Source organism: Macrosteles quadrilineatus, unplaced genomic scaffold, assembly GCF_028750875.1.
Source record: "Macrosteles quadrilineatus isolate MER2022 unplaced genomic scaffold, UCM_ALF_1.0 Scaffold_6__1_contigs__length_79288215, whole genome shotgun sequence".
Lineage (NCBI taxonomy): Eukaryota > Metazoa > Arthropoda > Insecta > Hemiptera > Cicadellidae > Macrosteles > Macrosteles quadrilineatus.
Window position 1 is genome coordinate 69,096,702 of NW_026542599.1, and position 12,667 is coordinate 69,109,368.

The 12,667-nt window shown below is 33.1% G+C and overlaps 1 protein-coding gene across 1 annotated transcript; it reads right to left on the bottom strand.

Annotated features, from left to right (window-relative positions):
• Positions 1 to 8,236: 8,236 nt before the first annotated feature.
• Positions 8,237 to 11,431, bottom strand: LOC128997670 (uncharacterized). The gene is made up of 3 exons (XM_054423309.1): positions 11,321 to 11,431; positions 10,224 to 10,290; positions 8,237 to 8,799 (listed from the first exon to the last, which is right to left on the bottom strand). The coding sequence occupies exons 1-3, from the start codon at positions 11,351 to 11,353 to the stop codon at positions 8,237 to 8,239; spliced, it is 663 nt and encodes a 220-aa protein (XP_054279284.1). The 5' UTR covers positions 11,354 to 11,431.
• Between the last annotated feature and the right edge of the window lie 1,236 nt (positions 11,432 to 12,667).

Here is a 12,667-nt window from a genome sequence, read left to right on the forward strand (position 1 = left end):
ATATTTAATACTCACATTTGAATAGAATAGGACATCTTTGCTTATACTTTTCTTTTATTAGATCCCGGCTTTGGACCAAAGCACCAAATATATTCTGTAATAGTCAGTTGTGCAAAGTTTGCCTATTATATGAAACCCATTTTTCCACTAACACCTTCTTGTACTTAACCCTAATACACGGGCGGGGGTTTAGGTTAGACAGTATGGGGTATATTGATTAAAGCTTGATTAAATCCACTGTGATTTGGTTAGGTAATCTGCGAAGGAAGGGAACATATTTTGATCGTGACCCGAATTACAAATGAGGTTTAGGTTAGTTAGTGTGTGTGCATGTTACCACGTCTTGTTTGACGAGTGTGAGTGAGAAATATCTTAGAACATAATTGCGACAGGATAAATACAACCAATCAAAAATATTACTAAAGAAAAACTACTGAAAATGCTAATATATCGCAATTTACGGATATAAAAGTATATTTAATTGACCTAAATATGAAGGTATTTAAATCTTACTGCATTTCATAAAAGAAAGATTGTTTCCAAATTGTCTGGATATATTCTGTGGACTTGTTCCTCAGGCTAAGACAAACATAAAATGCCACAGAATTATGGGTATAAAATGCATAGATTTCTGTTTGTCGGCATGTTTGTGATTTTTAAGAATTGTATTTATATCTTGGGCATTTTTAAAAAACAGCTGGTCTTTAGTAAGTAACAGTTTTTAACTTGTTTATTCTACACTCAACCTTCACTCATATTTGGGGAAACACACATACATATCAGGAAGCGTCTCCTTCTCAATAAGTAATAGGATTATTAAAGATAATTTGTTGAGATGACTTGTTAATTTGAAACTTCGGAGCAGCAGTTTCTTGCTAAACCATTGTGATGATGTAAAAAAGCATAAGGGGAGGAATTTTCGAAAATCTATTATCTACATAATATAAACAATATGCAATACATAAAAGTTTTCCCTCACTTAAATTTAAAAGGTTTTGCAAGCAACCATCAAACAGTTGAGCTTTAGGGCACATGCAGTTGATGCAGTAGAAATTCGTCATGTGTGAATTGCTATTTATTTATAGACGTGTTTGAATTTACCTTTCCTCAAATACGGTCATCATTAACAAATTCCAGTTAATATATTAATAAACGTTTTGATATAAATAATTGGTAAAACGTACAATATTTTTTTATGGGCCAGTTCCTATGTGGTTCAACCAGTATTTAGGCCTATTTGTGGCCATAACATGTGAATGATATTGTTAAAAGTATTTACAAACATTTTTATACACGTGGTTGTGATCCTTTACATAGTTTAACAGATAGAAAGCTTTACGTTTAGGTTTATGGAAAATTAAAAAAAAAGACTTTAAGCACCGTCAGCTGTGCTGCAGTTACCATAGGTTCTGGCGGACACCACTGGGAGCGCCATGTAGTTACGGAGTACGCGCTACGTAACTACACGGCACTCAAAGCGGGGTGTGACAGAACCTTTGGTAACCATGGTAACCACAGCACGGCTGACAGTCAATATTTAATTATTTTTTATGCCTTAAGTCTCCTACAGCATCATATGTACTGTATTACAATAATTAGCAAAATCGTTTCAGTTTTACGCAGGGGATAATGGAACAGTTAATTATCTCTCCCTCGATTGTTGAGAATTAGGGGTTCTATATAAGGGTGCGTCAGACGCATCTCTGGAATAATTGTCTCATATTGTTCACCACTAATGTTGCCAGGGGAGTGCAGTAAAGATAAACCTATATAGATCTAATAAATCTAACAACATTGATCGTAGCACGCTATCCTCTAGACAGAGATAGTTTTAACCATAACTTAGAATAGGCCTAAAATTAATGATTACTTCGATAAAATTATTCGTTTGGCTGAATTTGAACCAGTAACCTCGAAGACCGGCTTCTGACCGTCTGACGCTCTGATACTTGACAAGATTGCTCCTAAACAAAAAACAAAAATATGCCTAGCGTTTTTAACAAAATTAGGTCTTTGTTACTGCTAAATTTAAGTCATATATTTATTCTATTATATTGTGTTTCTAATCACACTTTTTGATTTTGTATTTAATTGGCACAGTAAAAAGTATTTGTAAAATTACATATATTTTTAAGCTACTTGTTAGGGTATTTACCTGCTAGATTAATAAATAATATAATTAATGGTATAATTTGATATCATTATTTTATTCTAGATAAATAACCATCATAGAGAAAGTTTTTGTTTAAAAAAAATATCATTCCTTCTTATAGACAACTGTCAGCTTGAATCGAGATCTATAACTCCGGTTGACAGCTGTCAAATAAATACAAGGGTTTGAACCCAAACCTCTTGGAGGTATATTTTGCTCTGTAAGAACTAGACCAAATGATACCTAAATAATCTTAAGACTTAAAAACCTAAGCCTGAGAAAAGCTCTGGCGATAGTTCGTTGAACCTTACCTACGAGCGCTAGTGTGCATATAGTATGTATACTGTTTTTTAAGGAAGGTCTAGTGGTAGATTGTAGAACTTAGGTCCAAGTGGTTCTGGGTTCAAACCCCGGTATACACACCAAAAATACATTTCATCTAAGTGATAATACCGCAACCCTTTTTTATATCCTAGCCTGAAATAATGTAGAAAAAAACTAGAACTTAGAATAGATAAAAATAAAACAATTCTGTTTTGCAAATCGTGCCAAAAATGCAAAAGGATATACCATGTGTTAGAAATATTTTGCCTTTACCTATTTGCGATATAATTTCATAATTTGAGTGAAAGAACAATACAAATTGCATTTACAACATTCATCACAACAGCCTAATTGTCTAAAACACACGCTAGGCTGCTGTTGAGTAGTTTCAGACATGATTAATCCGTTAAAGGTAAAACAAAGAGCTTTCCTTGTGTTCAGCGACTACAAAACAAACACCTTGTTAACACCAAAACCAGCTTTACTTTAATGTTACACAATATTATTTCATTCGTAAACAAAACTTGTTGCTCGCATTGCCATAAAATCACTTTTGAAGTACAATTATGTTTTGTTCTTGTTTGACCAATTACATGCTTATAAAAACTCGTATTGGAGTCTTTAAGCTCCTACCTCCTAATGTTGTTAACTCTTTAAACAGCTAACAATTATCTGTACGTTTGATTTGTCTAATGTTTTAGAACAAAGTTTATATAAGAAGTGAAAATGAAGAAGGTAATTATTATAGAACAGGAAATTTGAGGCGAAATAATTCGATAACTACTGGAGGATCTGATTCAAATAATCTTATCGATAAAGATAACAAAGGTAACAAAGGTAAGATAACAAAAGGTAAAGATAACAAAGGTTTAAACAATAAGTAAAATTGCATTTTACTAGGAAACTAAAAATATTGTTTCATCAAAGGAGTAAAAAGGGAAATTTCATATTAGCTTGTAAAAACAAGGAATTCACCAGTAAAACCGATAAACCAATTTCACAATTAGTTATTCTCGTTGTGTTACTACCTTCACCACCGACACGTGACTTTATATTCACCACATGATATGACATTATACAGCTAATTTGAGGTATATTGCGTAACCAGATTACTACAAATTATTCCTCCCCTCTGAATCATCCCTGAATCGTTGATCCTCTCTGACCAAAAAAGGCCATGAGTCATGAGAGCGAACCAGAGTAAGTAAGCGTTCATGGAAAGGGGGGAAATATGATAACTTGTTCGTCTCTTTAGTTTTATTTATGTAGGTAATTGCGCTTTATGGGACCTATATGTTACTTTTATTGTAGTTGACGATACACATTGACATGTGCCAAAATGAAGTTGGTTTCCCACATGCTATCACAGAAACGAAGTCGGCAAGACGAACTTTGAGGAAGGATATTACTTCATTATATTGAATTTTAGCCTCCTGATCACAGTTAAATACTAAATAATGGTGTAAATACCTGCATTCATGTGATCAATTTGTTGCTAAATTGCAACCGGTTTCGACTCACCAAGGAGACATCGTCGGGCCAGTACAGATGTCTTCTCGCTTCATTTGAAGGTCGTCAATTCATGATAAATAAATACATTTAACACGCACACGTACACGAACATCTGTACAAATGTACAATTTGTACAATGTACAAAAACAAACATTTAGGGCTAAAAACGAAAGATGATACAATACGGTAACGGGACACGACGTGATCGGGCAGGGGTTATGTCTAGACTGGCGGTCAGGATCAGCGTGGTCAGTGATGACGTCGTGCCTGGATTTCCCGATCAGCTGATAACTTCATTCACAGCTGTCCCTTGCGCTAGTATCTTGATTGCAGTGTCGTAAATGTAATTTGATTGAAATGAAATCTTGTCATTGATGATGTTTTGGCTGTCAAATTTAACGGCCCTATATATTTCGAATTCTTCCAAGGTGTTTGTATTACAAACACCTTGGAAGAATTCGAAATATATATTACAAACATCTTGGAAGAATTCGAAATATATATTACAAACACCTTGGAAGAATTCGAAATATATATTACAAACACCTTGGAAGAATTCGAAATATATATTACAAACACCTTGGAAGAATTCGAAATATATAGGGCCGTTAAATTTGACAGCCAAAACATCATCAATGACAAGATTTCATTTCAATTAAATTACATTTACGACACTGCAATCAAGATACTAGCGCAAGGGACAGCTGTGAATGAAGTTATCAGCTGATCGGGAAATCCAGGCACGACGTCATCACTGATCACGCTGATCCTGACCGCCAGTCTAGACATAACCCCTGCCCGATCACGTCGGGTCCCGTTACCGTATTGTATCATCTTTCGTTTTTAGCCCTAAATGTTTGTTTTTATGTTCGTGTACGTGTGCATGTTAAATGTATTTATTTATCATGAATTGACGACCTTCAAATGAAGCGAGAAGACATCTGTACTGGCCCGACGATGACTCCTTTGTGAGTCGAAACCGGTTGCAATTTAGCAACAAATTGATCACATGAATGCAGGTATTTACACCATTATTTAAGGATATTACCATAAGCCTTACGGCAATAGCTTGTTTTCTTTTTGGGGGAAATCACAAAAAGGTTAACTAATTAAATTAAATGAAATAGGTGGAAAATTCTTTATTTTACCAGCCAAAGTTAGCTAGGCTTTCTATTGCCTGGACTGGTAGGTTTTTAGTGAGTAAGAGTCCCACACACAAGGGTAAAATACATCATTTTAGACCCTGACGGTGCATAAAGCATTTCCCTGTGGTACAAAACCATAAACGCCATGCTTTATAGCAATAAATTCAGAATATAATTGTGGCTTAATTCCAGTTGATAAGTGAGGGAAGGGAGAACAATATAAAGGTATGGAACGGTGGCTTAGTGCTCAATAATCAGATAACCGGAAGCGAGCGGCTGCATGAATAATACATCGCTGTTAATAAGTGGCTTAATGAAGACGATGGTCAGGCAGGTTTATTGTGTATGCATTATTGAAACTAACTTGGCAGGGTGATATTTTAGAAATTGTTTAACGTAAGAACATTGCGTGAGAAATTAATAAAATTGTGTACAAAAATGTGGATCTAAATTTATTGAACGAGTTTGTAAACTAGCATGATGATATGAGACCGGGGTTTCTTGAGGTATATGATTTTACCTACGACCATTTTCAGTGGCAATTAGAGGTTATAAACGAAAACATAACCTCTCTTAGAAACATTTTTGTATGTAAAACACTGTCGTAGGTAAAGTAGTTTACGCAACTAGCGTAAATAGTGTTAACGGCACTTAGTGAAGTTGTTAAGGCAGTACATTTTCTACTTGTGTAGTTGACAATATCTTTACGCAACCGTTGCGTAAAATATTATTGATCCTCTAAACATAATATTTTGCAATTTTTTTCTAGACTATGCCTTACAGCTCAAAATGTATTTTATTTTACTATACTATACTAATATTTATATTACGTAAAAAAATCCCACCAGAACAAAATCAAAGAAATATGTTTTTCGTGTTTCTATTTTGTGTCCTCTTCCCGTTGCAAAGCACGGGTACAACAGCTAGTTATTTACAGTTTCAAAAGTTCAAATGTTAAAAGTTACAATGTGTTATTTGATCAATAAAAACATTTAATTCTCTTGCAATTTGATTCCGTAATCAAATTAGTAGGTTCTATAATATCTTTTGTTTCATATCACCAAATAGAGTTTTAGTAATGTGAATAAATATAAACTAATTTTGTTTATTACATGATGATTTAGAGTGTTTTTGGTTGAGTTAATGTAAATACTTGTACTACAGAACGAAATGGAGAATGTGATTGATTTCCCAAAGGTATAAGGTGAAGGCTTACAAGAAAATATTATGCTCAAAGTAATGAAGGTTCTGCGTATATTTTCAATACAGTAGCAATGTTGAGCTCTTGCTGAATGCAGACTTTTAATACTGTTTAATCGAACTCTTTCCGTACGTTCCAAAAATATGTTCAAGAAAAAAATGTTTTAGAATAGTAATTTATTTGAAGGGTTCTATATTTAATCTTGCAGATTGAGAATACATGAGTTGTATCTTAAAATTTTCTCCCATGCATTATTTTTTTGATTTTAATGTTTTTAAAAATTGCGTCATGTTTTGCAGGAAACATATAAATGTCCGTCATGCCCTTACACATACTGTAATATCAAGATGACTGGGACAAAATTACAATATACATTAATACTACAAAGGCAAATTTTTGTACTATTTTGTTTTTTGGGTATTCACATAAATTGACCCAATCAACTATTATTATTACTAATGCTACTATTGAACGGTATGATTATGGGGGGGAAGAAATGTAAATTTAGATCGGCCACCAATCACCTGATCGTTTCCCTCACTCAAAATTTGAGCTTGATTTATTACTATTATTAAGCTTGACAATTACTTTCTTGATATTAGTCTTGCCTGGAAATAGCTACATCTTGTACGGCGAGTTGTATTTTTTCCTATAATTACCTGTCAAAGTGGGCTTTCTTGTACTGATCATAATCCGTAAAGTAGCTAATTGCTGCATTTACTTTCTTTGCCGCACTCATTTCACTTTTGTCGCACTCATTTTTTGCCGCACTCTAGTATTCCAACCAAACGACAAAAAAACAATATGCTTTTATTAGGCACATAATTTGTGTACGCTTGGAAATAATTTGGTAACACTTAAAGATACGACTACGATCTGCTGTTCCAGTGTTTCCAATTAATTTCGTACAACGCTTGGATTCAACCTAACTTACACGTGTTGTTTGGTAATTGATAACTAATTATTTCTATGGTTAATAATAGCTGTAGGAAAAATATAATGTGTAACACGACACTAGTTACCCAAATAACCTTTGTGTTTTACTAAGGACATTAAAAATAATTTTGTACACTCAAGTAATTCAAATATAATATAAATGTTTTAAAACAGTAATAGGTAAGGATCAAAAACCTTTTTACAAAAATAAACTACTTTGTTAAAATCACTTATTATTTAACTAACTAAATATTTAGTTAGCACTGTGTTAATGTTTTTGATAATGTACAACATTAAAAAAAGTTAAACATCCAGGAGAGCAAAAAGTCAGGAGGATAAAAAGTTAGAAGTATAAAAAAGTAACATTAGCACCAAAATGTTTTGCTTAGGATCATATAGCAAAAGTTTCCGACTTCTTCAAACTCAACTTAGTTTCTCGGCTTAACGCCTTTCAACGTTTACTGAAATTTTTAAAATCTTCTAATAAAATATAGTATAAATTGCATTGATCGTGTGATAAGAATAGTACAATAACTATAAAAAATGTGACATAATATTAATATGAAAAACTCAAATTTGACAAGAAAATGCCTTGAACTTATATTGAGCTGAGAAAGTTTACTCAGGAAATATTTGTGATATTGCCTTGAATATCTGAAAATATTTGCTTATTTGAAGACAAATTCCAAAATAATAAATTCATAGGTGTTCTCAAGAACATAGTAGGAAAATAGTAACTAAATTATATAATTTAAAAACATTAGTAAACCATCGTAAAGGTACCATACTTACTTCCAAGCTAAGTATACCAGTTTACCATCCTGAAGTTACAGGAAGGGGTACGTTATAGAGAAGGGGATATAAAATAACTGTCTAATCAAAAATGCTATATTGATTTTGATTGAATTTCGTTATCCAAAGCCTAAATACATCATTTCCTTTTAAAGCCACGGAAAAAATAACACCTCAACCAAATGGACTAATAGTAGGCTTTTCATTTTGGGACTTTTCCTCTTCTGACAAACACTGCCCAATTGCATCTCTCCATCCAGCAAGTGTAAAGAAAATACTCCCTACTACCCTTACTACTCTACTGATCAAATCATCCGCATCTTCTTTCAGCTTGATATGACTTCCTGGTATGGTCCTCTCTATTTCTCTGGCTGCTCTGGAACACGCCAATCCTGTCACCACCTCTTCTGACGGAGCCAACCTTGGGTCCTTCTTGTTGTACGTCCTTCTTTTACATTGCCCGTCCTTTATCACAATCATCGAACCAGGTTCGCTTTTCTTGCATAGCACTGCGTACGACTCCTTCGGCAGAACGCTTGCAAATACGTCATGTTTGTTTTTCACTCTCAGCTGTTTCACTTCTTCTTCTGACATCATGGGGCATTGTAACTCGTCGTAGACACCGTTTCCCTCCACAAATAGTCCCAATGTGAATGGAGGCTTCTCTATGTTCCCGCCAAGTAGGACATTGAAGTCGAATACCTCACCAGGGTGCCTTCCGTACTGTTGGACTGTAACTGATAGAAAATCGAACTTTTACTACGTTGTATAAATTTTACTAAATACTACTGGGGATTTTGCAAAAGCTTTAATCACAGTTTAAGGATGTTCATATGGTCTACTGTAGGTATAGTGCAGCCTTGAATAAAGTGAATAATTTAGTTTTCGATTATGATAAACGATATTTATTATACAAGTAATGGTAGAACATATAGAACATAAAACATTTTCAACTTTGTTTAGTAAAAAACTACATATCTCGATTTTTTTCAGTAGGCCTACATTAATTATAAGGCTTTCATGAAAACTATTAAAAGACTTTTTATGAAGGTTGACTTCTTATCGAGGTTTGCAAATCAAGTGCTCAGGAGTAAATTAAATTTAAGATGATTTAAAATATCTCTTGTTATCAAGGGTGGCCTGTTACCGAGGGTCTTTATATCAATGTTCCACTGTTTCTGAAGAGTGTTATCTAATGTAGATGTAAATTAAACGATTTTTATGACAAACACTCAATATTTATGAACAAAGTTTTTGAGCCTTGCATTGTTATGGGAATCTCCTTTAAACCGATCGTTGTAGGGAAAACATAGGGTCTGTTTTCTTTTCATCTTGATTTTGCACATCCACACAAGTTCTGGGACCGTGAGTGGAAGATATAAGGTTTCTGGTAAAGCAACATGTGAGCCGGTACAGTTAAACTGTTTAATTTTTACTGAATTGCTTTTGTACCTGGGGCTGAACCTAAGATCGCTGCTCTTAGGATGTTGTTAAAGAGGGAGTTTATACTCATCTTGGATATTTAAACTCAAATAGATAAATGCCTTTAAAATTGAATTGTAGGTTAACGGTACAAAATGAGTGCAATATTAATGAGTTGGTAGAAGAAAATGGTTGTTACAGTTGTAATTAAAGTGATTCAAATTCAAGCAGAAAATGAAGTGTTATATGGATGGAATATGATGGAGAAAGTGTTGTTATAATTTCAGAAAATGTAACTCGGAACGTTCTTATGAAAAGTAGCCTAGTAGCTTTGACTATTACTAGTAGCCAAAACAGTCGCATTTTCAAAGAGAATGTCTGGTGGGTAACGCTTGCACTTTCTAATGTCAATCATTTAGTTGGCTGTGTTGTTTTATACTGTGCTATGACAAATTATTCTAAAATACTTTTAAAACATCCACCCCAACTTATGATTCCGAGCATAAGTGTATTTGAACATTCACATAGTACACTAACTTAATTAAGTGTTTGGTCAGAATTTGTTTTAAATCACTGATATCATAGATCATATTTTCTAACTTAACAGTTGTTGATAATATGTAATATCAGATTCTGTTTCACGATTAGAATATTTTAACTATTTTACCATGCAAATCAACTTTTTAAAAAGCTTACACTTTTTGGATTGAAAGAAATATTAAAATAAATTATAACTCACGTTGAGTATCACTATCCGACAGTCTTTCTGGATATCCCTTTTCTGCATTTACCAAAGTCAAAACGACCTGTAAATTAACAAAAGAGTCTGAAATATTTATACCTATTAAACTACAATTGTTATGCACAAAAGTTCATGGTCATTGCTTCAGACTATAAACTAAATAAAAGTATAGGGCATAAAGTGCTTCAATATGCAGATCAGAGTGTGTGGACTTGCCATAAGTATTAGTATGAAAAATATTCTTAAGCGCTCTGCCCCACAGTCCTATTTCCACTATTTCCAGATGGCCTTATATGCTTTCAAATGTTACATCATGAAAATAATTGAATAAACAAAAGCTGGTCTATCCAGGAAACAGTTGTTTGTTATCTCCCAAATTATCAATTAAGGATATTTGATCGTGCATTAATTACATTGTGGAAGTAAAGTTCATCTTTTCTAGATGAAACCATAGAGTAGTAAACTCCCATCAGTGCCATTTTTGTTAATAACCGTACTTGGTTGCTTAGATAATTTGAGTCCATTATCTGAGTTAATAAAAAGAATTTTACTACAAGTGAAATAAGTGCTTTGTTTTAAGGTTAATATATGATACATCTATTGGCAGATATAAAGAACAGGATTGTTATCTTTCGAGAACCCCCCCCCCCTTACCCCTCGTTTCGTAGCAAGGGCATAGAAGCTAGTATTTTTGTACATCTCTACGATTGTATACTATTAGGTATACTACTCCCATAGTCATGCCACAAGATGACTGTCCAAGATGACTCGTAACATCGCGATTATATCAGCAATATTATAGGTTTATAGTATTTCAATAAAATCAGGTAAATTGAGCTTTAACCTTAAAATAGGCTACTCACTAAATACACCCTTCATTTAATATAACACTAAATTTGTCTTATGTATAATGTATCTCTGCATTTCTTGCATTCTTTAAAAGTATGATATACTAGTATAAATGGGAATTGCATTTAAATAGTAAATACTTTCAAGCAAAGACAAAAACATTTCTATGTGTAAAGACAATGCAATAACAACATAGTCGAAAATCCATTTATTTAAATGGTAAGCGAAAATTTTCAAGTACTTACGATGAAAAAGATTGCTAAACTCTTTGTCGTCATTAATGATACACCTTCTGATTCAGGGGACAGCTTAGAACTTTAGGGCAGCCCGGACTATTGGCCATAAACTTAAAAACTGGTGAATTTGTAATATCACACATATAACTTTATCACAAACTACAGAGCTGGTTAACGCTACAAGCACACTAAATGTTTGTTGACATCACAGAAACATATGTCTGTGACATCTGTAAAATTATAGCTAAACTGAATTAAGCTCTATCAGTTGTTGATATGGTAAAACGATTTCAATTTCACTAACCTTTTGAGTTCACTAACCGTATAACACCAGGGTATTGTAAATAATTAACTTGATATCATTACAGTAGTTCAATAATTAAATAGCTACAACAACTGTCTAGGTCCTTTACGTAGTTTTTACTGTAAAATCTGGCTTGAAAGATAATGGTTTTAACCTTTTACAGGCGGTGTTTAAATAAGAAAAAAACACTTGGTATGCAGTTATCCTTTATTGAAACCTTATATTAACTATTTTATAGTAATTCTCATCGGTAAAAAAGCTACATCATTACAGAAATAATTTATTAATGGTGCACTGCATTAGTGAATAGCATTTAATTGTGATGAGTTTGAGGACGAATCTACTTTCATTTGTTATAGTTATTAAGTTAACCATTATCACAGAAATAAGACTATTACTTTGTTTTGTCACTGCCTAGATTCTTTTATACTTTATATAAGTCAACCAGAACGACTTAAGATGAAAAGAAAAACAAATTGTCATTGCTGAGACATCCTTTGCTTCTTAGCTACGCATAATTCTACGTTTGTTTGTGTGAAGCAACAAACTAATATCTTCTTCCTCTATTAGCTTCGTAACATATCCCACAATACTGTATTTAGTTTTTCATCGATCTTGTGTTGAAAATAATACAATTTATTTTTTTCTGTTTATCTTCTGAAAACAAGCTTCAAAATACATACTTCGGAATATGTAACGGTTACAAAACAAATAGACTATAAAAAATCAATATTCCCTATAAACCGTCATTTTGTAATTATTATTTATAAAATACCTACACAAAAAAAGAGTAATGACCAAAAATGTCAGTGGGTCACAGCAATGGATGATAACTACAAGACTACGCCGAGTCAATATTCAATGGGACAACGGTTCCTAATTTAGGACTGCTCTGAATATCGACTTTACGTCCATTATTCACTCCACAACAATACAGGCAAAGGTCGCTACGAAATGTCACCAGACAATCTATCACAATACTAACTGTAATTTGAATTTTACAGATTTATTTATTTTTTAAATTTATTTATATACAAAAATGTGTATACACA

Bases quoted from the DNA above. Each gene is read 5' to 3' on its own strand.
- LOC128997670 (XM_054423309.1), bottom strand. From the start codon at position 11,353: ATGACGACAAAGAGTTTAGCAATCTTTTTCATC. The intron at 10,291-11,320 runs GTAAGTACTTGA...GTTAATTTACAG, and splicing joins GTTTAGCAATCTTTTTCATC to GTCGTTTTGACTTTGGTAAA. The intron at 8,800-10,223 runs GTGAGTTATAAT...ATTTTCTATCAG, and splicing joins GTCGGATAGTGATACTCAAC to TTACAGTCCAACAGTACGGA.